Consider the following 26,250-nt stretch of genomic DNA (forward strand, 5'->3'; position numbering starts at 1 on the left):
AGCTGGATTTAAGGTAGGTCTTGGGAGAAGGTCACTGGCCTCAAAGATTTCCCAGCAGGCCTGGCAATGGCAACCGAGCAGGCTCAGACTCCTGCTCGGAGACAGGCCTGGCCCTGGCCAGCTAGCTCCAGGGGTTACTTCCTCATACACCACGGCATGACTCAGGGTCAAACCCACAGACTATTAAGAAATGCGGGAAGTTCCCGTTGCTCTTGCCCAGTATCCACCAAGCCCCGCTCCTTGCTCCTTCCGTTAAAGTGGCCCTTTCTGACTACTATACCCTTAAATTCCTAAAACCCTTTTCAACAAAAGCCTTAAAAGCTCAATATGGGAGCTGGGGCTATGGCTCAGGGGCAGAGCACTTGCCTGGCACGTGTGAGGCACTGGGTCCAATCCTCAGCACCACACAAATATTAATAAAATAAAGGTATTGCGTTTGTCTACAACTAAAAATTTTTTTTAAAAAATTTAAAAAGCTCAATATGTACTTTTGAGGCCTTAAATATAATAAAAGTTCAAACTACAGGGACGAATCCTCAAAATCGTGCTCGCCAGGCACCAGAGCAGCGGCAGACAAACGGGAATGGGGGCTCGAATGACCAGCCAAGCCCCTTCCCAGCTCTGGGTTTCGAGGGGTCTTTCCAGAAGGATCACAAGCCCCCCGAAGGTGGGCGCCCGGCGGGCTCCCCTCTCCACTCTGCTCTGGGCCAGGCCGAGGCTGGCCCGCTCCGCGCTGGGAAGGCGGCCTCGGTCCCGAGCTCCCGGATGCGCGGGGCGCTGCCGCCGTGGACGGTGCAGGGCCACCCGCCGCGGCTTTCCCGGGAACACGGGGGAAAGTCCCGCGCCGGGGCGGGGCGGGGCCCGTCGGCCAGCGGCCGTGGGGGCGGAGCGGGGCGGAGCGGGGCGCCGGAGCCGGGCTCCCCAGCTCCCGGGACGCTCGGGAAGAGGCGGGCCCGGAGCCCAGCGCTCTGCGCTCTGCACTCGCCATGGCTGCCGCGGCGGCGACCTGAGGGCTCGGCGAACCCCATCAGGGGCCAGGCCGCCGCGGCTAGACCGCTGCTGCGCCCAGCGCCCCGGGCCATGCGGCCGCCGGCGCCCCCACGGCTGTGGCTGCTGCTGCCGCTGCTGCCGCCGCTGCTCTGCTGCCTGCGCGCCGCGGCGCCCCCGCCAGGTAAGCCTGGCTAGGACCCCCGGAGGCCTGGGCAGGGGCGGCTGTGGGTGGGTGTGCGGGGCTCCTGGCCGGTGTGGAGGTCCGCCCAGTGCCCACAGCGCCTGCGGCGCCGCTGGGTGCCCGGATTGGGTGGGGTTCAGTGGACTTCCCGGAGCGCTGGGGTCCGCGGGGTGTCGCGATCGGCAGGGGTCTGCACCGTGCCGGATCGGGAAGGGTTGTGTAGGAGCCTGGATCGGAGGGTGCCCGCAGCTAGTGGAGCGGCCCGGAGGCGCCCACCGGGAGCCCGCAGTGAGTGTGGAGTGGGCGGCGGGGAATTCCAGGCAGTGACCGTGCAAGGATTTGGAGCAGCTGGAGGGAGCCGCTGGACGGCCGTCACCTCTCCCGGATCCTGGCCCCTGGGACATCCTTCCCAGACAAGGGAACACTCCCGTTGCCCCTGCACGAAGCTGGACGCGCTGCCGCTTCTTCTCCCCGACCCCAGAACAACCAAGCCTGGAACTAATTGCCGCTCAGATCTCCAGACTTTCCAAATGATCAAAGGGAAAATACCTCCAGAGATCTGAGAAAGGGCTGCCTCTACTGACCGCAGATTCTTAACCCCGGCTAGAGTGAGTTTGTCCCCTTCCGGAGGGCCCTCTCCAGTGGCCTGACCTGAAAGCTGGACTCAGATCTTCCTAGAGGCAGCAAGGATTGGTGCTGTAGGGGTCAGCCGAGGGACAGGGACTCAATTTATAAGAAATGTCCACTTCCCTCCAGTTGCAAGGAGGGTAGGGATGTCAGCCGAACCAGGATTTTAATCCCAGCTCTCCTCTGCCCAGACTGCACTTTACCCGGGCTCCGCATCTTCCTTACCTCTGACCCTAATTGACCAATGAGCCGAACACAGAACTAAAGGAAAAGAAAAAGACCTCAGTGACAAAGAACACTGCACCTGTATTTTGCTGGGTTCTTTCCTATAGAGAGATGATATCAAAGGTTGAATGACACTTGAATAGTCTCACGAAATTAGAGATTTCCTCCCACTTGAAGGTGGTGTTGGGGATTTGGTTTTTTCTACCCGCTTTTCTTGCAAAGACCCTCAATTAAGTTTAGACTCTCCTGAAAGTGGGAGGAGGGGATGCCTATAAGGATGTGCTTGACTATTTCCATAGGAGACATTTCCATAGAGGTCAGTTTGAATCTCAATTCTGATGCTCCCCAGCTTCAAGTTTTGAGGAACCTATTTATGTCCCCTGCCTAGGCCTCCTCAGATGACATTTGCTAATTGCCCAATTGGGTGATGGGCAAATAATGGTACTTTGTATCAGGGCCACTGAGGGTGTGGCACTGACTGTTGGTAGCCTGTGAACTGTTTACAGATCACTTGAGATGAGTCCGTTTTAAAAACTTTACAATTTGAAATTGTTACAGCATCCAGGTGTGTGTCCATCTTTCCAATGATTAACTTACTGTGTTCCACAAAAGTCTTGTTCTATAGTTCATTGTCAATAAACTGGACCCATAGATCCTTTGAAAAGTAGTAGCGCTTTATACTAATCTCTTCAGAAAAAAGCAATTTGAAATTTTCATACTAAATAATTTTTATAAAAATCTAATTGGGATTTTTTTTAATATTTATTTTTTAGGTATAGATGGACACAACACAATGCCTTTATTTTTATGTGGTGCTAAGGATCGAACCAGGTCCCGCCTATGCTAGGCGAGTGCTCTACCACTGAGCCACAATCCCAACCCCCTAACTGGGATATTTTTAAAGAGAAATCCTTTTTTAGTCAAAACACAAAGGGAAAATGTTAACAATGATTATACGGCAAGCAAGTAATAGAAAAGTTTCCAGACTATTCCCTGATTTACAAGTGTCCTTTAATAATAATGAGATTGCGTTTATGGCCAGAGCAGGTAGATAAAAGTGTTGGAATAATTTTTTTGAAACGAAGATTTATAATATCTATCCCTTAGAGTTGTTAACAGGGTGACACATATAAAATATTGGACACAACAATTTGTAACCAGGCTTTGTTGAGTAGCCATTTGCTCCAAAGAGAAAATGTAATCAACAGTGTGAAAATGTAGTAAGTCAATTTAATTACCTGAGTGTTGAAGAATTAAGGCTTCTATTTGTAATTGTAGCTGCTGCTTAATGGATATGTACTTGTGCTGCGGAACTGTATTGCCATTAGCTGCTAACTTGAACATCTAAACCTTCTAATGTGCTTAGAGACTTCTGACAAAGATGGTCTATCCCCAACAACATCAAAACCACTGCAAATGAATGTTCCTTAAGTCTCCTGTTTGTCCACAGTCTCTGCGATCAAAACTCACGAAGGTGGGATGTTTTTGGCTAACATTACAAATGATAATCCTAGTTACCATTTATTGAACCATCTTCTAAGTCAAGGTGCCAAGCATATATGTATGTATGTATGTATATGTATGTATATATATATATATACATACATACACATATACACACATACACACACACACACATATATATAAGCTCTCTTAATTTTCTCAACCATTCTTTCAAAGTAGATAATCTTCTTATTTTATTCCCAAGAAAGCAAAACCGTCCTTTAGACAAATGATCCAGGTAAATAATTTGATGTCCAGTATTTACTGAAGTGAGGAATGGATGAGGAATGAGGAATGTTTTTTTACTTCTCGTTTGTAGGGTGTTAGAGGTGAGATTATTGATGTCATATAGTTCATGTTCCTCATAATGCCCTCCACCAAGCAGAAAGATCCTGAAGAGCTGATCCTAGGTTGTGGAGATCAATGATAAGTTAATGTTAATTGTATTTTATGATCTGTATGTGAGTTGTTAACCAAACTATGTCGTTCAGACCAGGATAGCCTATTTTTAAGTTTGTATAAAGTCCCAAGTGCCTGGATCCAGGACAGCTTGGGGTAGTGGGTTGGGGAAGGAAGGATCAGAGTTGGCAGGTTGGGGCAGGAAGGTGGCTTAGAAGGAGCTGTGACTATGAGGAGCAGTGGACACAATTCATGGGTTACACCTGGATTATCTCCTCTTGCCATTAGTAGTTGATGACTCATTTCCTCCGAGACCATGGAGAAGGAAGGTAGCATGGACCTCTGTGCACCCTTCTAAGGATTTATCTAAGTTTTTATCTGGTAGGAGCTGGAGTGTCCATGAGGCCTGGGTGGGACTTTATTAGTCTCTGATTGTTGCTGTAACATCACCCACTTAGTGGCTCAAAACAAGACAGACTTACTGTCTTACAGTTGTGGGGGTCAGAATTCTGATCTGAGTTTCACAGGACAAAAGTCAAAGTTCTGGAGGCCCCAGAGAGAGGAATCACTTCCTTGCTTTTGTCAGCTTGTAAAGAAACACTCTGTGATTATATTGGGCCCACAGATATTCCAGAATAATCTTCCTATTGTAAGGTCATTGGACTAGGAACCTAAGTTTTATTTGCAACCTTGTTTCCCCTTTGCCATGTAATCCAACATATTCACAAGGCACCGACACTGGGGGGGGGGGTGCTATTCTGCCTATGACAGGACAGAACCGTGGAATACCTTGCCCAGCATCGGGCCACCCATTTGTGGCCACTCTGTCTTGGAAACTAGTTGTGGCTCACCACCTGCAGAAAAAGCCATTCATTCATGAGAAATCAGGAAACCCTGAAATAGTCACATCTTTAAAGTGACATAGACAGCAGTGTGTGGTTTGCCTTTTGTTACTCTTGAGAAAATTGAGACTCAGTGACTATAGGCTTTGGATCAGGATTCCACCTGAGGCCCTTTGTCCCTGAATTCTTGTTCTTTTCCCATGGAGCCTCTGTCAACACCGTTGAAGGCAAGTGCTGTGGCCCTAAATATATTGATTGACTCTTTAGAGCCAGTGTTGTCAAGCCCCCCCCCCCGCCCCAGCCTCTGAAACCAAAGAAACGGGGAACACTAGGTTAACTCAAGGAAGGGACAGAGAGCCTGGCTTTGCGTGGGTTGCGTGGGTTTGAGTGGATAATGCAACCCTCAAGAAAGTGGCCATGTAATCTTTAAAGAACAGGCCATTCAGGCAGTAAATCCTGAGCACCTGCTGCTCCAGGCCCTGGGACTAAAACAGCTCCAAACCCAGCAACACCCTGCCTTTCTGGAACACCCCCTCCATTGCCTAGGAGAGACTGTCCGCTGCCAGCAGTGAGGAGATGCGGTGATCCCAGATGCTTGCCATGGGCCAGCACCATGTTTAAAATTAGCTCCTCGGTGCCTCTGAGCAGCCCTGTGAAGCACGCTGCTGCCAGTCCCATTCCGAGATCCAGACACCTTGCCAGAAGCAAGAAGCCCGAGTGATCTAGTTCTGGGATCTAGTTCTAGAATCCGTGAAGGACTCAGGTATGAACAGTGCCTTGGAGAAAAGTCACTGCAGGGGACAGAGTCCAGAGGGCAGTTGGTCATTTTACTCCAGGGCTCATATCAGGCAGCACCTGAGCAGCCAGAGAAGAGGGCTCTCAGGAAAGGGACCTGTGAGGGCAGAGTCCCGAGGAGGAATGTGCTCGGTGCTTCCCAGGGCCAACAAGGGGCCACAAGGCCTGGAAGGAAGAGGGTGAGTTTCAAAGCGGGTCTTTGGAGACGTGAGGAGAGCAGTTTTGTAAGGTCCTTCAGTGTATGGGCAATCTGGCACCGTGGAGCCCAGAGTTCTGAAACTCCAAGAAACTCCCCCTGAAGACAAAGCTGTGCTGCGCAGGTCCCCCTCAGGCTCGGGAACATGGAAGCTGAAGACAGTAGAAGCTGGTCTGGGAACTCCAGTTTTGACAGCGATGACTTTTTTTTTTTTTTTTTTTGTTCAGTGCTGATGATTGAACCTGGGGCCTCACGGGTGCCAGTGCGCTCTGTCCCAGCCCTGATAGGGACACAGTTTGCCATCCCACACGTGGGTTAGGGTGGGAACACTTCCTTGTCAGCCCCGGGTATGGGGCTTCCTTTCTCAACTGGATGTTTAGGCTGGGGAGATGGGGTGCCCCAAGATGGAGGACGGGAGGCAGAGAATATTCCTGCTGTCTCCTCCCCAGAGATACGGGACAGTGAAGGGGCAGCGTGGTAGGAGTCTAGTGGTCCCCAAAGATGTCCATACGGAATCCCTGCAACCTGGCATGACACAAGGGACCCCGCAGATGTGATTACGTTGAAGATCCTGAGATGGGGAGATGGTCCAGGATTGTCAGGCCATGTGGGCCCAGTGTCCTCAAAGGGTCCTTTGGAGATGGAAGAGGGAGGCAGAAGAGATGGTAGCTCCAGAAGAAGCCGGCCCAGCATTGCTGGAGCAGGGTGCCGTGAGCCAAAAATGCAAGCAGCCATCAGAGATGGGAAAGGCAAGGGAGTGGATTCTGTCCTGGAGCCTCCCATGAGGAACACAGCCCTGCCGACACATTGGCTTCAGCCTGTGGGTCCTATTCAAACTTCTGATTTCCAGAACTGTAAGATTATATAATAAATCCAGGTGGTTACGAACCACTCAGTTTGCGGTCAGCAGCAATAGAAACCTAATGCAGACAATGAAAGGAGGTTTCTGAAGTTCTGAACTTGATAGGTACCCAGCCTTAGCCAAGCACGCACCCCAGGGGCCACTGCCCAGCCCCCCATGGAAGCAGGCGCTGGCTCTCAGCTCAGTTTGCAGATCTCCCCATCGTGGCAGCCATATCAGGCTGCCTCCCACCCCGCTGTTTTGCTGGTCTGCCTTTGGCCCAGGTTCTTGTGAGGCCTGGCCTAAGTCAGGAGAATGATGTTGTTTAACTGTTGACAAGGAACTAGGAGGAAGGTCAGCCAGAGCTTATAGAAGTGGAGGCGATGGACATTCTCTAAGTAAACAAGTGGTCACAGACCCTTGGCAGTATGTCCCTCAGAAGAAGAGCAGCAGGCCAGGCTGTAGGCTGCTTGGCACCCTGTTCTTCAGGTTTGGAGGCATTTACTGAAAATGTGTGGTTTGAATTTCCTGCTTTGAATTCAGGAACAGCATGTTTTTCAACTTTTCTTTTTACCTTTGAGCATTTCTCATTAATCTTTCAATCAGAGAAAGTGTTATCATGGTTTCTCTCTAGAGAAACACTCTGTGCTTTCAGTCTCCGGCCCAGTCCTATGAAGCATCGGCCTGACAGGAGCTTGAGGTAGCTTCCTCCAGGCCACCCAAAGAGGGGGCTTCTGATACACGTAGGGACTACAGGATTTTGTTGTTCATGGCTCTCAAAACTCTCCTGTGCCTAAGGATGAGCTGGGAAGCTTGTTGAAATTGCAGATTTCAGCTGGGTGCGGTGGGGCACGCCTGTAATCCCAGTGGCTGGGGAGGCCGAGACAGGAGAATCGCAAGTTCAAAGCCAGCCTCAGCCTCGGCGAGGCACTTAGCAACTTACTGAGATGCTGTCTCTGAATAAAATACAAAATAGGGCTGGGGATGTAGCTCAGTGGTTGAGTGCCCCTGAATTCAGTCCCTAGTGCCCCCCAAAAAGAAAATGCAGATTTCCTGATCTTCAGTGAGACTTGGGAATCTCAGTGATTGTTTTGTTTTGAGGTCCTCAAGAAACAGAGACTCTCTGAAGCCCAGAAGACAGCCCTTCACCTCTCTTGCACCTTTGGGCTTTGGCCCACCTCATTTGGGGTGTTTTTGTGCAGGCTCACAGAGGTTTACCAAAAACTTCCTTGGTGACCAATCTAGGGCTAATGCACATCACATGGTCACTAATGTAATCTTCACCCCAACTCTATGGGGTACTATTTGCAATCCCTTATTCCTGAAGAAGAAACTGAGGCTCAGACAGTCTAGATTCAAGTGCACTTACGAACAGTGAGCCTGGGATTCCAGTCTCACAAACTGCAGTTCCCAGGAACTATTCCTAGCTACTGGACAGTGCTGGTGGAGAGGTAGCCCCAGGTACCTTTTTAACCCCACACTTAGTATGTCAATAGTGCTGCCTTTGCAGTCACAGGTGGGAAGGGGACATGCCCAGGGAGAACAGTGTACCATTTCTGCACTTTGACAAAAATAGAATTATATGAATGATACATTGATAAAGTGCCTTTAAGGGTTTGGGAAATTGACTTTTCTCATTTGCCCTCCACTTTCTTCCCTCTCCCCACCCCTCTTCTCTGATTCTCGACTCCTTCAAGACTCCCTTTCCCAGCTGGCTGCTCCTCAGCACCCGAAGATTCGCCTGTACAATTTGGAACAGGTTCTGAGTTGGGAGTCACCGTCCCCAGTCAATGACACCAGACCAGTTGTCTACAGCGTACAGTATAAATAGTAAGTGGCTATCTCTGTTGTGTCCATGCTGCGAGCTGTGGGGGGGTCATATGGAGCCCTGGGGCCAGCTGCTGGCTACTGCCTCTTAGCAGGACCGTAATGAAATCCGTGGGAAGCAGATATTTCTCTTATCCTTTTAAAATCTCCAAGAGAGATTTCACAATTTCCCACTCGTCTGGAGGCTTCAGTGGTGCAGCAGAGAACTCTGCTCTCTAACCCCGTGGCGTTTTGCTTTAAGGAAATATTATTCTTTCACTAAGAAACGAATAAGAAACATTATTCTTTCAGGACAAGGCTTGACTTCTGGTCTTAGAAGAACAAGAGGCAGATGACAAGTCTTCACCTTCTTCATAGCTAAAAATCTGAGTGACTTAACCACACAGGCCAATTTAGTCTCATCAGGAGTTTGGTCAGTTAGTCACAATGAATTCTGTTTCTCAACAGGTTCTCAGTTTTAAGTAGTATATTATTCTGGCCCCTCATGATATCTCTCACCTCCTTTCCAAGCTTTTTCATAATTTGTCTTCACTTGATTTGCAACATAAACATATATAAAAAGACTGGCAAAACCCAGGTCCTTAGTGAGTATTTGTTTACCTTGCTAAGTAAATTAATTGAAGATTAAGGTAAAGTTGCTGACCAATTCATTTTATACTACTGAACAAAATTTAAAGAAATAACAATGTCCAGTGCTTGTGAGAAGACAGTTGCTCACATGCTGCTGGTTGCAAGATTAATTAGCATAGCCCTTTGAAAAGCAATTCTGCATTTGTTATTTATACATTTAAAAAGTCACGAGACTGCCCTTATTACTTTTACCCCAAGCAGATAATCTAACCCCATCCCACCCCCCAAAAAGAAAACAAAACCATATTCACAAAGATACACTTTGAAGTGTATATTCATATCTATCGGTAGGAAAATGGCAAATTGCAGCATGCTCACTTACAAAACGAAGTGGGTAGGCAATAACTGAAAAAGATAATTATATGTTCTATGGTCACAACTGTAGGGCTGGGGATATAGCTCAGTTGGTAGAGTGCTTGCCTTGCATGCCCAAGGCCCTGGGTTCAATCCCCAGCACCTCCAAAAAAAAAAAAAAGTTTTGTGACTGTAAAATGTGGAATGTATTTATGGTGAAGAGCAGGAAGGGAATGTAGAAAAATTACAGGCAGTTGATTTCTTAGAGAAGTGGATTTCCTAGTAAATTTTAAAATTTATTTTGTAACGGATACATAAAAATTTGTGCATATTAGTAGAATACCATGGAATATTTCCAGACACATATATGTCGTGTAATGTGTCTGTCAGGTTAAACATACCTGGCGTCTCATTCATCATTTATCATTTCATTATGGTGAAAACGTTCTTCCAGTTTTTTTGAAATATACAAAACATTATTGTTAACTACAGTTGCCCTTCTGTGCCACAGCATGCCAGAACTTCTTGCTTTCCATGTAGCTGCAGCTAAGTACCCGTTGATTCAACTTTCCCCATCCTTCCACCTCCCTACTTTCCCCATTCTCTGATAAACACCATTCTACTCTCAACTTTTATTAGAGCAACTTTTTTAGATTCAACGTAGGGGTGAGCTTATTCACTTAACATAATGATCTCCATTTCCATCCATGTTGTTACGAACGATAGGATCTCATTCTTTTTATGGCTGAATTGCTTTCCATTGTGTATCTGTACCACATTTTCTTTATCTGTTCATCAGTTAATGGGCACTTAGGTTGTTTCCATTTTGGCTACGATGAACTTGGGAGTACAGATGTCTCTTTGACATACTGATTTCATTTCCTATGGATATATTATTCAATATTAAATGTCTACTACAAGAGTATTTGAATCTGAATCACTTCCTCCAGTTATTATAAGTTACCTAAATGGAACAATCCACTAGGACTGGCTACACAATTTTCAGGGCCCAGTACAAAATGAAAACATGGTGCCCTTGTTCAAAATGTTTTGAGAATTCAAGGTGCTACTGCAGGGCATCAAACCACATACCTTCTGAGAGTGGTGCCTTGTGCAACTTCACAGGTCAGATGTCCATGAAGTTGGCCCTACTTTCAGCATTCAGTAAACATAATCTCTGAGAAGCAAACAGGAAATTTTCAGGAAGGGAAAACCACAGCCAATTTATTGACTAGCATTCCTGAGCCTTGAAAAAAGACGTATATTTGTAGATTGACTAGAGGCATCAGTATTACAAAAAAAACTTTATTGATTTTTTTCAAAAAGTCTGATAGTTTCATATCATATGCTAACTTGTTTTGCTTTCTTTCTTTTTGGAAAGTATTTCGTTGTTGTTTTTTTTTTTTTCCCTCAAGGATAGAGGTTGGGTTTAATAAAAGAAAAAGTGGAGCAGTCACTAAAAACCGAAAATGAGGCTTTTTTTTTTTTTTTTGCTCTCAGATACATTTATGTATGTTTGGGACTTTTAGTTAAATTTGAGGCAGGTGGGACTGAAACTTTTCACTTTCTTTTAGAAAAACAGTATTATAATTATGAATGAAGGTGCCTTTGTTTTTGTGATAGTCACAGTATCAAAGCCAAAATGACACGGTGCACTTTGTGGGAGGATTTGAAGTTCAGATCATAGATTGCAGATAACGGCCTGCAGGCTGTGTGGCCCCAGTGTCTGATTATTTTTTTTCAATTAGTCAACAACATTAACAAATTCAAAGATTTAACTTTAAAATTAAAAATATATATATCTCAAAAACTCCTGAATTTCTGGTTGTTTTTGCACGTGCAGTCGGCAGGGCAGCGGCCCTTCTAGATCACAGCCTGCCTGGGCTGCTGCCAGCCTCAGTCTCAGACCTGACTTCTCAAAACATTCTTTCCTTGTTGGTTTCTTTTTTTTTATTTAAATAACAATAGTTCTTTGTAGAAAATCTGAAAACCCAGAAAAATAGAAAAGATAAAATATGCTCCAAGAATAATCACTGTTCTCATTTTAGTGGTTTTCTCTCTAGATTTTTTCTCTAAATGCGTATATGTGTGTGTAGAAGAATGGCACAAAGCTGAGACTATTCTTTGGGGTCCTGCTCCTTCTTTAAGTTTTCCTTTTAACTTAACATAAGTAAGTGTGTAAGCACTTTCTTCAGATAATTATTTTGTGTAGACATTTTTATTGAATGTCTTATATGAAGTCTTACATGTGGTGTATTTAATTTTCCCCATTACAGGGCTAGATATGTGACAGCTGGTGACTTTCTTAAATCACATCTTCCTACATAAATTATCTCTGTTTTCTCACATTTCTGGAAGAGGGGTTGAGGGTGAAAGGGGACGAACTTTGTTAATGTTTTGTAAGTGGCCTAATAGAGGCTGGGCAGGGCTCTTGCACTGCACTCCTGGGGACAGACCGTGAGCCATGTTGGTGTTAGTATATAATATGAAACTACCAGACTTTTTGAAAAAAATCAATAAAGTTTTTTTTTTGTTTTTTTGTAATACTGATGCCTCTAGTCAATCTACAAATATATATCTCTTTTCAAGGCTCAGGAATGCTAGTCAATAAATTGGCTGTGGTTTTCCCTTCCTGAAAATTTCCTATTTGCTTCTCAGAGATTATGTTTACTGAATGCTGAAAGTAGGGCCAACTTCATGGACATGTGACCTGTGCAGGGACCTGCCCTACATTGGTCTTGTGTGGTGATGGCCACCTCCTTGCCTTAGAACTTGGTAGAAGGGCAGGTTCCACCTGGGTTCTGCCTCAGAGGAGGGCTCAGAGTGTTGTTGGAGAGGTCTCTTCAGTTTCCAGGCATATGGCCTGTGCCAGCAGAGTCTCAGCATGTGGGGACGTGGGTCAGAAAGAAACCCCAGTCCTAGCTGTGTGTTAACCTGAACTGAGTCCCCCCAGAAGGAAGCCCTCCAGAGGCACTCCCAGCTCTCAGTCCTGGAAGGCGAGAACAGGGCCAGCAGCAGCTCTGACCATGTTGGTGTGGAAAAGCAGGAGTAGGGGTAGTGGTAGAAGACCTGAGAGTCGACTCAAGAGCCTGTCCTGGAAGGCAGAAGTGGGGTTCTGTTTGTTGGACATTTACTAGGTGCTTACTGGACCTTGGGCACTGGCTCAGTCCACTGATGTCCACTCACTCTATCCTCGTGACGACTCTAGGAGGCAGATACTACAGTTGACCTTTCTCTTGTGCATAAGAAGACTGAGGAACGGAGATGTTAGGTAACCAGGAGTTGAACCCAGGTGATCTGGCTCCAAACCGCAAGCACCTATGCACTGTGCTATGCTTTTTCTCACAATGAGGGTCGCTTTCCAAATGAGATTTTCTAGGGGTGGAGCTCAGTGGTACAGAATGTGCTTAGTATGCCCACGGCCCTCCCTGGGTTCAATCCCCAGTACCAAAAATAATAATAATGATGATAGTATGGAGCAGAGGCCACCCAAACTAGTTCATTGCAAGGAGGAGGAAGTGGGACTTTCTTGGTAAATAAAGTTCAGGCCGGCTAAAGCGACAGAGGCTGACGATGGGCAATGGCATGGTCTTGAGGCTGTGTTCGTTTGTTACTCACTTAAAAGGGGCCAACAGCGCCTGATTTTTACCTTCTGCACACAAATAGGGAGGCAGCACTCTTTTCTACTCTTCCTTACCTCAAACTACCAAGTTCCATGTGTCAGCTCTCATTTAAATTTGGATGTCTTGTTCCTCTTTAAGCTTCTTATCTGAGAAACAATTTTTTTTTAATATTTATTTTTTAGTTTTCGGCGGACACAACATCTTTGTTTGTATGTGGTGCTGAGGATCGAACCCGGGCCGCATGCATGCCAGGCAAGCACGCTACCGCTTGAGCCACATCCCCAGCCCGATCTGAGAAACAATTTTATAAAGTAGTTCTCACACAGGGGCAAGGTGGAGGAGAGAGCAGAAGGCAGAACATGGTCAATTCCATGTTGAATCAGAGAAGGGGCCTTTAGGATGTTGGGAGTTTTTCTTCCAAGTTCAACAGCTGGCCTTGGCAGAGAGAAGGTCAGAGTATCTTCAAGCATCTGTATATCTTGAAAAAGAAGTGAGTTACCCCTTCTGGAACACACCCTGCCCATCTGAGGAAAGGTGCCTATAGTTTGGGATCCCACCTTCCATTAGGGTCTAGACCCCTGAGGCTGAGTGTTACATATACATGGCAGGTTTCCTCCACAGAAGCCTTGGCCACACATCTTGAAATGGTTTCATCTTGTCACTTGCCACTTTGATAGAAGGTGCATCTCAGACAGGGTCAGGGTACACTAGAAGTATGTGGTATGTGGAGGTTGTGGCTGTGGGAACAGGGAGGGACCTGTTGCTTTCTAGGCCAGAGTTGTAGTTCAGGGCACATCTTGTTCCTAGAAGGGACACTGCCCACTGTGCCTCACTCAGTCTCCTAACTTCCACCTCCAAGGCCCTTCTGAACTCTGTCTCATTAGACAAGGACAGAAGTCACAGCTGAGGACCCGAGTCTCTCATGAGACATGGCATTGGGGCTCTGGGAAACGTACTGTCACTTGCAAGGATTTCCAAATGCACGAGGCAGACCCTCTCTAAATGGGCAGCAATGGGACAATGACAAACTCCACACTAGCAGGAAGCAGGAGTGGAGCTTCTGTCAATTCAGGATCATTTCTAAGATGTGGCTACCAAGGCTGAGTTGGAAGCACTGAAATCAGTTGTGGGATAGGATGAGAGAAAATATTTGTAAACCATTTACTGATAAAGGACTTGAATCCAGAATATGTAAAGAACTCTTAAGACTCAGTGAAGACGCATAACCCACTTAGGAGGTAGATAAAGGATTTAATTAGGTAGTTCTCCAAAGAAGACACACAGATGTCCAATAAGCACATGAGAAGATGCTGAACTCCAATATTCATCAGGGAAATGCGAATCAAACCACAGTGATATACCACAGCACACCCAGGTGTAGGTGTAAACTAGGGTGGCTGTGATCAGAGACAGATATAACAAGTGTTATGAGGATACAGAGAAACTGGAACTCTCAGACATGATCGGTGGAAATATAAAACGTAGCTACTCTGGGAAAAGTCTGGCAAGTGCCCTGTGTTGGTTAGTTTTGCATCACTGGGACCATCAAGAAAACTTGGAGGAAGAAAAGTTAATTTGAGGCTCACAGTTTCAGAGGTCTCAGTCCATAGATGGCGGACTCCACTGCTCAGGGGCTGAGGTGAGGCAGATATCATGGCTGCAGGGTGTGGAGGAGGAAAGCTGCTCACCTAACTGCAGCCAGAAAGCGGAGAGGGAAGGCGGGGAGGGACTGCAGGGAAGAACAGCCCTTCCAGGGCACGTCCCCAGTGACCCTCCTCCAGCCACACCCCACCTGCCTATAGTTACCAGCCAGTCCATTTAGACTAAGATGGACCCATTAGATTACAGCCCTCACACTCCAGTCATGTCTCCTCTGCACATTCCTGCATTAACGCAGGAGCTTTTGGGGGGACAGACACCTCATATCCAAGCTATAGCATCCTGGAAAAGTTAGACATAGAGTTAACATATGACCCAGCAATTCCACTCCTAGGTACATACTCCAAAAAATTAAAAATCTTATGTCCACACCAGAACTTGTGTTTTCAAATTAGACAAAAGGTAGAAACAATGCATATGTCTACCAAATGATGATTGCATAAGCAAAATGTGGTCTATCCATGCAATGGAATATTATTTGGTTTAAAAAAAAAAGTGAAGTACATGCTACAACATGAATGGACCTTGTCACAAGGAACCAGTGAAAGGCTCCAATCAAAAAAGTCCAATCATATCATATGATTCCATTCATATTGTATGATCCCATTCAGAAGAGGGAGAGCTCTTGAGACAGAAAGTAGATTAGTGGTTGCCCAGGAGCAGGGGTTGAGAGAAAATGCAGAGTTTCTGCTAAGGGCTACCAGGTTTCTTTTCAAGGTGATGAAATGACTCTAAAATGTTCCTAGTGGCGACTATAAAACCCTGTGCATATACTAAGAACTGCTGAAGTGTCTGTTTTAAAATAAGCAAACCCTATGATAAGTGAATTAGTTGTCAATTGTTTTTATACTTGATCTTTGCCAAAAGACTGAGAAGCTATATTAAGGCTGATTTTTAGAAGAACAGTTCTCAGGACACTCTTATCCATGAAGAAGAGGAATTTTGTGAATTGAAACCCTGTTTTCCTTAGCAGCATCGTTGGTGAATGGCATGATGTCACGGTCAAGTCCATAGGGGTGAATTGTACTCAGATCACAGCGACAGAGTGTGACTTCACTGCAGCCGGCCTTTCAAAGGGCTTCCTGTTGCATTTCAACGTCACCTTACGTCTTCGAGCAGAGCTGGGAGAACTTGTTTCTGCCTGGGTAACCATGCCTTGGTTTCTACACTATCGGAATGGTAAGAGAGCTTGACATGCCTCTTCAATGAGTGGTATGCATCCCACGAGCCTCAGTCCTGCCTCTCACCCTAAATATTGGCCCCAAACAAGTGGTTAGGATGATCAGACCTGGGGGCTGATGCCAGAGAGTGTTGACTTGCCAGGCCAGGAGCCAAAGTTGGCCCACCACCTGTTTTTGTAAAATCCAGAGTTATCGGAACACAGACCCATCTATTTTCTCCTTCTCCTCCTCTTTCCTGTCTTTTCCTGTTCCTCCATGCTACGCCACTGTTCTACCACTGAGCTACATCCTAGCCCATGCCCACCTCACCTGGCCCTTTCCTGGAAAGGTCTGTTGACCTCTGTGCCAGATGGGACAGTAGCATGTTGGCTGCACTGTTGACTCTCCTGCTCCGGCACAACTAATTCTGTATTGAAGAAAGATTTCATCCAACCTTAAACAGTGCCTGCCACATAATATTTGTTGAATGTACCAGTGTGTTCCCAGGCACTGGTTGGGGCAGAAGGACTCTGAGATGCTAGTAGTCTATTTGTGGCCTGGTCAGCCATGCCAGAAGTTCCTAAGTGTCTCTGGTTTGGGCACACAGAAAGTATGATGCTTACTTGGATCCTGATTCCAACAAAGTAAAGAAAAGCATAAGACAGTTGAGGAAATGTGACTGTCGTCTAGATATTTGATGATACATAGAGCAGTTCTTTTTCATTTATTTTAGATATTATAATGATATTTTGGTTATGTTTTTAAAAGAGGGAGTGGTCTTGGTTAGGATGATAAATTTTATGAGTATTTTACTACGACAAAAAAACGGGGGGAGAAGGGTCTTATATTTTAGAGGTACCTACTGAAGTATTTGAGAAATGATGTAATGTCTGAGATTCATTCAAAATAATTCAGAGTGGGAGGGATATGGACAAAGTATATGAGCACAGAAGAAACCGAACTGGCTGTAAGTTGCTGGTTAGGTTGCACGATGAATACTTGAGCTTGTGTTATGATCATGTCTCAACTTCCTATGTGTTTGAAATTTTCCTTAATAAAAACTTTGGGGTTTTTTTGGTTTTTTTGTTACTGAGGATTGAACCCAGGGTGCTTAACCACTGAACCACATCCTCAGCCTGTTTTTATATTTTATTAGAGACAGGGTCTCGCTGAGTTGATAAGGGCATTGCTAAATTGCTGAGGCTGGCTTTGAACTCTCGATTCTCCTGCCTCAACCTCCCAAGCTGCTGGGATTACAGGCACCACCACGCCTGGCTGGTGTTTTTTTTTTTTTTTTTTTTTTTAAGTCAATGGTTTGTTCTAGGTGATATGGGGATCAGAACAGAAAACACAAGGAAGTCCCTACCAGCTGGTCATCTACTAGGGACAGTCATTTGTCCTTGAGTTGAAAACCAGCACACATTTGAGTTGTGAAGTATTACCTAAGTGGGAACTAGGAATTTAAAAAAAAAAAAAAAAGTCAGGATAGTTATCAACACTACCCAGGGGACAAGAGATGGTGACAGAAGCAGTACCTGTCATGAAAATTATTGGTCTGGTGTCAGCCAGCGGCCACTCCCTGTCTCGCAGCCTGAGTTGAGCAGCAATGTTCTTGGTTAGTTCCTGGCCGCCTTCTCATTCGCTGCCTCCTGGCTTCTAAGGATTGAGGCAGAGATGGTCTCGAGTCCCACCAGTTGCCCTCACCACTTTTGGGGGAGTCAGAGTCAGTAGCCAGCGTGAAGATGGTTTACACAGTGGAGGAATGGGGCGGGGGTAGGCAGCAGGCTTTGGTGTCATACAGACCTGGGTTCAGATCCCAACACAGCCATTTGCTGCCTGTGTCACTCTGGGCTTCCGTTTCCTCCTCTGGGGAGTGGGGATCACCTTCATGGCTGTCGCAAGGCTCCATGGCGCCTGAGGCTGCTCTCATTGGTCACCCCTTGTTCATCAAGCCACTCTTTCCTGGGCCCTTGAGAAAGCAGGCTATTTTTCCCTTAAGGAATGAGGCTTATCAGATGGATATCAGATTCCAGACCGGGGCTGTGTTCAGAAGGGAGGTCTGTGAGCATTGCCCTTTCGGCCGAGAAGTGATTGGTCCTGGCAGGCATCCACGTGCCCAGCCATTCCCTGCGCGCACATGGACGCACATAGAGAAAGCGAGGGTAAGAGGCCTGCAGCTGGTGGCCAGGCCTGCAGTCGGCATGCTGTCCATGCTGTGTTCACTGAGCTCTGAAAAGGGAAGCTGGGAATGTGCAGGAGAGTGTCTGTGAGCAGCTTCAGAGAAAGAGCTCTTTGTCCCCGGCAGCCAGGCCTAGAATCTTGCTACAGCGGGCAGTGGGCCAGGGGCCCTGGCACTGCCACCTGGCATCATCTGGATGTAGTTCCTACACCACAACTATGAGATGAAAAGACACAGATGCAGACCCTGTAGGGACCAGTTTTGGAGAGAGAAGCTCGACCAAATGGTGTGCCAGGCCCTTGCCAACCTGGAGCACCCAGGGCAAGCGTGGGATGTACGGGAGATCCAGCCCCACCACTGTGAACACTACCGCAATAGGATTGTCTCCTATGTAAAATGTGCCAAGATGGCCCTCAGAACTTGAAGCATGCACCTGTACTTTGATCTGAGTTATTATCCTCCAGTCAATAATACCATGTACACGGTTGTTCATTAAACACTATAAACTTTCATCCTTGAAACATCATGAATCACAGTCCTTGGTTGTCCTATGAATCATATAAAGAGCCATAATAAATAGACTTACACCACAACAACATTTCTCAGTTATTAGGTTCAAACTTACTGTTACAAGAAGCTAGGAGAAAAACTCTTAAAATTTAAGAGTTAAAAGTTAGCAAATACGCAGGGTATGGTGGCCCGTGCCTGTAATCCTAGCGGCTTAGGAGGCTGAGGCAAGAGGATTGAAAGTTCAGAGCCAACCTCAGCAACTTAGAGAAGCCCTAAGCAACTCAGCGGGACCCTGTCTCTAAATAAAATGCAAAATAGGGCTGGGGATGTGGCTCAGTGATTAATGGTAGTGCACCCCTGAAGTCCTTGCTCCTTGGAGGTCTGAGGCCGGAAGATCACTTGAGCCCAGGAGTTCAAGACCAGTCTGGGAAACAGAGTGAGACCCTGTCTCAAAAATAAATAGTAAATGCCACTTATTTATATTGAAAATTTATGTTTATGTTATAGGTGAAGGCTAACAAATATTTTCCCCCTCTGCATGACCTTTGGTTAACCAAAGGTCAAGGGTTCTGTTGCTGGGGCTGGGGCTGGGGCTGGGGCTGGGGCTCAGTGGTAGAGCACTTGCCTAGCATGTGTGAGGCTCTGGTTTCAATCCTCAGCACCACATATAAATACATAAAATAAAGGTCCATCTACAACTAAAACAATATTTTTTAAAAGTTCTGTTTCTCTGGGAATCTGATAAATATGTTGTATCACTACAAAACAGAAGCCATTGCTTTTGGTCAAATGACCCCTGATTGGAAAAGAGCATTTCAACTGCTGGGACCATATTAAATACCTGGTGGAAAGCCATATTCTTGACACCAATAAGTGCAATGATTCTTGTAACTGGGTAGGTCTCTGGTTGAGACCAGGGAGCAACTCCACAAGAGATGGTGGCTCTGGTGGCCTTTTGGCCAGGGAGGATCTTGCACCTGCCAGATATGATCTCACCTCCTCATACTGACCTGTCCCCCGAGAGGCAGGAGAGGCTTGCTCTGGGCTAAGATGTGTGCTCCTACAAGGATCCCTCCTTCTGCTTGGAGGTGGACTTCCAAATAAATCTCAAACCCAGAACAGTCCCTCAGGGTTTTCTGCATCTGAAGGCAACCTCATGGATTTACAAACATAAATGTATGTATGTAAACATACTGTATAGTTAGTATATTTATAGTTACACGCTATACGTTAAACATGCATACATACAGTACATATATTCAGTATAAGAGTGTCTGTGTTGGTGTGTCCGTATGCGTATATATATGGTTTTTCTGTTTGTGATTCTATTTCAGTTACTGTCGGGCCTCCAAAACACATCATGGTGACCCCACGAGAAGGCACCCTGGTCATTGTCGTCTCCCCTCCCTTTGAAGTTGATACCTCCGAGGCCACGTTTTTGTATACTGTCCATTATGAGGAGAAACCAGGAATGCAACAGGCAAGAGCATTTTTCTTCTCTGTTTTGATTTTCTTTCCCTTGGGGTTTCCAATTTAGGTGAAGAAAGAAAACTTTAACATGGGCCAAGAGACCAGGGTCTCCTGGTATCTCTTGGAGTCTGAGCCCTGAGCCAGTTTTAATTCTCCTCTTCAAAACCCATTTCTCCACACACTGTACAGAGACTTTAGCCTGCCAGGTGGATCTGAAGGGCCCCTCTTTGGTATCACCCACGCCCACTGTTTGGGGTCCAAACCTTGCTAGTGCGTCGTCCATGATGCCTGTGCCATCTCTGAGCCAGGGTGCAGGGAGGTTTTACTGGACCTGTTTCTGTTCAAACCATTTATATAGTTAAACCTCAAGGACTGCAGAGGTCTTAGAGTTCCATATTAGTCATAGTGAGGCCTGCAGAAAACACTTGAGTGACATCAGGAGAAGGCTCCCGTATCATCAGGCTCCCTTTGATGTTGACACCCCCGCGGGCACTTTTCATATCCAAGAAAACAAAGAATCCATGACCGCAGTCTAAATGGTTTGAACAGCTGCAGAAAGGATATATGTGAGCAGGTCTAAGTCTACTAGAACGCAAAAGAACCTTCCGTGGAGCAGAACCAGCAGGTCTGAAAAGGCCTGGTACGCGTGGAGACCTGCAGGCAGGGAAGTTGGCAAAGGGACATCAGATCACAGGGCCTGGTCAGCCCTGGACAGTCAGAGTCCAGCCTTCTCCCAGTGCCATAGGGTCATTTTGACCAGAACAGCATGGGGAATCAACACATCTCATTTCAAGCCTGAAGCAGCTTGGGAACTAAAGAACATTATTTCCTGGAATATTCTTTTTTTCTTTTGACCAGTGTAAAGTATCCAGGTTAGCTTAACCGTAAGACACAAGATGTCAACTTTAAAGGAGAAAAATCTACTAGCCATTGGCACTTTTCATCAATTTTCTTTTTCTCTTTCTTTTTTTTTGGGGGGTGGGGGTGGGGGAACCAGGCATTGAACCTAGGGGCACTTAACCACCAAGCCACATCCCCAGCCCTTTTTTATATTTTATTTAGAGACAGAGTCTCACTGAGTTGCTTAGGGCTTCACTAAATTGCTGAGGCTGGCTCTAAACTCGTGATCCTCCTGCCTCAGCCTCTCAAGCTACCAGGATTATAGGTGTGTGCCACCCACCGCACCTGGCTGCCCTCCAGTTTTCACAGAAAAAAAAAAATGTGTCCTCTGCAAGATAGTTGCCGCAGTCCGGCTGCAGCAAAATAACCGGGGGGTGATGAGCAACTTGTGTACATTGATACAGCAAGAGTGGGAGCCGTTTATTGTAGGACAGGAGGGGTATATATACATTCCACACAGCTTATCTTAATTAACATAAACTTAGATACAGCAGTCAACCAATAAGGAATCTCCACACTTAGTGGCTCGCTGGCGTTACTTCACAAACCACTCCCTCTGCAAAATGCCAGGCGCCATCTTGACTTGTTTACAGACTCTAACAGATAGTGGCTCCTTTAAAAAAAAAAAAATCTTACTACTCTTTGATGTATTCACTTTGAATTTGAGGAAACTCTAGAAAAACTAGGAGTGGCTCAACGCCACCTCTGGGTGCTTTACATGCATGTTGTGATGTTCGAACAGGTTAAAGGCCCTTTACAGAGCAACTTCATTTTGTTGGATAATCTGAAGCCTTTCAGAATATACTGTTTACAAGTTGAAGCCCAGCTGTTCTGGAATACACAAAGAATCATCAGACCTGGGCAGTTGAGCAACACATCTTGCTACGAAACAACAGCAGATGGTAAGTGCACCTTCTTATATCCTTTATGAGCTGGGAGAAGAATACTTCTCAAATAGCGAGATTGGGGGATGCTAATGAGGCAACCAGTGTTGGGAGTGAGGAGACCCAGAGAGAAGGGGGTTTGGAGAGAGTACCTGACTGCAGGTACAATGAGGTTGAACAGCCAGCACAACTAGCCTCATGCTGAAGAGCCCTTATCCAAAGTGCTTGGGATCAGAAGTATTTTGGATTCCAAACTTTTTCAGATTTTTAGAATATTCACATGTACATGATGAGATATCTTGGAAATAGGACCCATGTCTAAACACAAAATCCATTTGTTTCATATGCACCTTGTACACATAGACTGAAGGTAATGTGTGTGTATGTGTGTGTGTCTGTGTGTGTGTGTGTCTGTCACTCAGGATTGAACCCAGCACCTCCCACATGCTACATAAGCACTCTACCACGGAGCTGCCTCTCCAGCCCAGGAATTTTATAGGGATTTTAGTCCACTTGCATTTCGACTGTGATCCCTACATGAGGTCACGTGTGGAGTTGTCCACTGGGGTATTGTCTGAGGGTTCAGAATGTTTGGGATCTTGCAGCATTTCAGATTTTGGATTTTTGGCTCAGGGATCAATTTAAGCACACGAGGTGGGGACAGAAGGAAGGGGAGCCGTCTGTTTCACCGGGACGTGAATCCTGTTTAAGCCTTGTCAGATGAAAAGTTAACTTGTGTCCGTGTCATGTGGGAAGGTCCCCTTGTTCACTTTTATATCATCTCTGCAGCCTACGCCAAGCAACAGCAAGTCATCGGGATCTCTGTGGGAACCCTTTTGTCGCTGTTGCTCCTGGCAGGGGCCTGTTTCTTCCTGGTCCTGAAATATGGAAGCGTGGTTAAATACTTGTTTCGCACCCCACCAAGCATCCCGGCACAGATAGAGGAGGTAAGTGTACACACATGTACATGAGCGATGCATCGGCCCTCCACCGGCCCCTGGCCCCCCATGATTGCCATGGACAAAGCTGTGAACGCAGATTTCATTTAAAAAGGGGCCAGGGCTATTTGCACACCCATGTTCATAGTATTCTCCAAAGTCTAATGGGGGAAGCAATGCCAAGGTCCACTGAGGTGATTGGATAAGCAAAACGTGGAACATTCATCCTACAATGGAGTATCATTCAGCCTTGAAGAAGAAAAATTCTGATACATCACGAAACCTGAATCTTGGAGACCTTGGGCCAAATTTAAAAAGATATTCACAAAAGGACAAATATATGATTCCATTTATTTGAGATTCCTAGAATAGGCAGTTCATAGAGATAGAAAGTGGAAAGGTGGTATCGGGGCTGGGGGCGGAGGAGTGCTTCTGAGTTTCACTTCTGCAAGGTGGAATTCTGGAGATGGCTGGTGGCAGTGGCTGTGCAGCACTGTGAATGTCCTTGGCACCACTGAATCAGATACCCCAAAATGGTGACAGTGGCAAATTTTATATGTATGGTTGATCACAAAATAGATCTTTTTTTCAAAAATGGCACAGGGTTGCCGGACATGGTAGTACCTGCCTGTAATCCCAGCTGCTCGGGGAGTTGAGGCAGGAGGATTGCAGGTTGGCAGTCTGGGCAACTTAGTGAGACTCTGTCTCAAAAGAAAGAAAAGAAAAGAAAAAGGACTTGGGGTGTAGAGCTCAGTGGTAGCGCACGCTCCTCCTGTGCACAAGGCCCTGGGTTCAATCCCCATTATTGAAAAATAAATAAATAAGGCACAGGATTGGCCAAAAAGATGTCCTAGCCTGGCCGGGAGATTGGCTGTGTGGTTGGCCCTTCCCAGAGGCAGGGGTCTGTCCTTCACTGCCTGGAGAAAGCCTGGCTGGAGGATGGGAAGCCAGATCTTCACCTTCAGGGATCAGGATCCAGATCAGGAGCCCGGGCAGACTTAGGGAGAAACGTACGCCCCGAGCTGTGAGCACCAGGCCTCGTACACCAAGCACGCAGGGGATGGAACCAGCATTTTAAAAGAAAAAGAAAAGTGCCCTGGGCCTTGTGTATGGTCTCGTTTCTGGCACAGCCCAGTCCTCTGAGGCTCTGGGAAGTAGCTGGGAATTCTGAGGATACAGTCAGGACATTTTTAAAACTAACTGAGAAACATTGAAAAGTCTTTGCTTCCAGGGCTGGGGTGATCTCAGTGGCAGAAGCTTGCCTAGCTCGTGCAAGACCCTGGGTTCCATCCCAACACTGCAAAATAAAAGCATTTGCTTCCAGAGATTTTATGTTATTCTCTGGTGAATTTGGAGTAAAGGTATTAAAAATGGGTTCTTATTTTGCTGTGTCTAGAATGAACAGATGTTAAGTCCAAGTCTGTGAAAACATCGTGACACTTCTAGAGAGATCTGTAGTTGTTTGTTCCTTCATCCCTAATGATACATTAAAATGCATAGGCTTATAAGAAGGTCCCTACCAGAACCTCCCTGGTTAATGTGGTCATACAGCTGTCACTGGACCTTGGAACTTCACTTGCAGAACCATCAGCTGGGCCCTAGTGAGTCGTTCCTCCAGGTCACGCCTCTGAAACAGGGTCTTTCAGTTCGCTTTCTTGGGAAAGTGTGAAAAATATCTACAAAGTTCGCTGAAGTTACATGAGAACAATGAATCATATCTCACTTCTATTTCTGAGGTTTCACAAGAGCACATGATACGATTTTGTTCCTCCTTTAATCAGTCAGCTCTCGGCTCACTGTATTTAGTGCCCTTCAGCATTTGCAAGAGCTAAGTACCAGTTTCTCAGTAACATGGTGAATTTATGGCTAAAAGCAGGAGCAAAGAGCAAGTTCAGTGCTGAGACCCCTCCACAGTGGGACCTCGGCTCCCTCAGGGCCCCAGCTGCACAGCCCCAGGACTCCGTGTCCTGTGTTGTGTGGAGTGAAAACCACAGGTGATGCAGGGGCTGAGGACCTGCTGGAAACTCTTTATCTTTACCCTGTCATGGCTGAACGCTCAAGCAGTCCCTGTTCTCCTTGGCTGAAAAGTTTTTGGTCTTTTGTGGGTTTTTTTGGTACTGGGGATTGAACTCAGGGGCATTTGACCACTGAACCACTTCCCCAGCCCTATTTTGTATTTTATTTAGAGACAGGGTCTCCCTGAGTTGCTTAGGGCCTCACTTTTGCTGAGGCTGGCTTTGAACTCATGATCCTCCTGCCTCAGCCTCCCTAGCCGCTGGATTTAAAGGTGTGCACTACTGCACCTGGCAAGTTACATTTTTAAAGACACTTTAGGATTCATAATCCACCAGCCTCCCCTGAAAGCAGCAAGTGTTTCTGTCTTGCTTTTCCAGAGTTACACCCTTTCACAGCTTTCAAAGGATTAATGTGTTGAGCCTCGGGTCAGTATTAGAGCTCCTCCTGGGATGACGAGGGTGTTCACATATTAGAAGTTATTTCAGGGCTGGGAGTGTAGCTCAGCAGTAGAGCATGTGCTTAGCCTTTGTCAAGCTCTAGGTTTGATCCCCAGTGCACATACACACACAAAGATGTGGACAGGGTAAAGTCTTACCCAGATAAAATATGAATCTGCCAGCTAAAAGTAAAGTAAAGGTCTGGTACAAGGAACTGATGAACTAATCACACGTTTGTTTTCAACCTTTTTTAGTACTTAAAAGACCCAGTTCAGCCCATCTTAGAGGCCTTGGACAAGGACATCTCACAAAAGGATGACACCTGGAACTCTGTGTCCGTCATTTCGTTTCCAGAAAAGGAGAGAGAAGATGTTCTCTAAATGCTTTGAATCAAAGCACTAGTCCAGCCCACGGACCTCCGGCACCAGCACATTGAGCAGGGAAACAACTCGGACCTCACAGAGAACAGCACTTGGGACTCCCTCCCCAGAGGCCTCCAGCACCCAGCAAGGGATAATGGGTCTCCTGGGGAGGCAAGCTTATTGCTTTTCTTTAAGAATTTTCTGAATCATACAAGTTTCTAGAGTGATTCTACAGGAATATCTCAGAAAAATTAAGCCTTCTCTTAAACACTAAAAAAGCATGTCATTATCCGAAACCTGGCCCTCACACACCCGTCGTGTTCTTTTCATTACTGGTTGGGCCGGCTGCCAGTCCTCTCCTTAACTCTAGTTGGGCAAATGAGTTGTCCGGACTGTCACAGTGAGAGACCCTTAGCAGCCTTTCATGTCTTGACTGCTGGCTTAAAATGTGATTGATCCTGTAAATAGATTCCTAATAATTTAAGTGTTTGGGTTTTTTTTAAAGCTGGAAATAAAAGATTGTATAGTGAACTTGTAAAAAGTCTATGTGAAGTCTTTTCTCTCCTTTTAACCTTTCTTATTTGGGGCTTTTTCTTCAAAGTTTTGATATTTTTAAGTTATCCTGTCTAAACTTGTGTTTTCTTAAGTAATGCCCTAATAGAGCAGGAGATGCCTCGGGGGAACTCAGCAAGAACTTTCTATGGGTATCACTGGATTCCTCGAAAAGTCCTGAGGGGATTTTCCAGAGCAGCATTAGTGCCT

At 46.1% G+C, this 26,250-nt stretch overlaps 1 protein-coding gene across 2 annotated transcripts; it reads left to right on the plus strand.

Annotated features, from left to right (window-relative positions):
- The first annotated feature begins 894 nt into the window (after positions 1–894).
- On the plus strand, positions 895–26,029 carry Ifngr2 (interferon gamma receptor 2). Of its 2 annotated transcripts, none has more exons than XM_046439129.1 (7): positions 895–1,171; positions 8,297–8,429; positions 15,603–15,811; positions 19,816–19,961; positions 21,594–21,753; positions 22,525–22,682; positions 25,381–26,029. In XM_046439129.1, the coding sequence occupies exons 1-7, from the start codon at positions 1,081–1,083 to the stop codon at positions 25,504–25,506; spliced, it is 1,023 nt and encodes a 340-aa protein (XP_046295085.1). In that variant the 5' UTR covers positions 895–1,080; the 3' UTR covers positions 25,507–26,029. The 2 variants fall into 2 exon arrangements, with proteins under 2 accessions (XP_046295085.1, XP_046295086.1); XM_046439130.1 differs by having other exon boundaries at positions 15,606–15,811.
- Positions 26,030–26,250: the final 221 nt, after the last annotated feature.

This window comes from Marmota monax, unplaced genomic scaffold (genome assembly GCF_021218885.2).
Source record: "Marmota monax isolate L192 unplaced genomic scaffold, Marmota_monax_Labrador192_F-V1.1 WCK01_AAM20220418_F8-fsc00125, whole genome shotgun sequence".
In the NCBI taxonomy this organism is placed as follows: Eukaryota; Metazoa; Chordata; class Mammalia; order Rodentia; family Sciuridae; genus Marmota; species Marmota monax.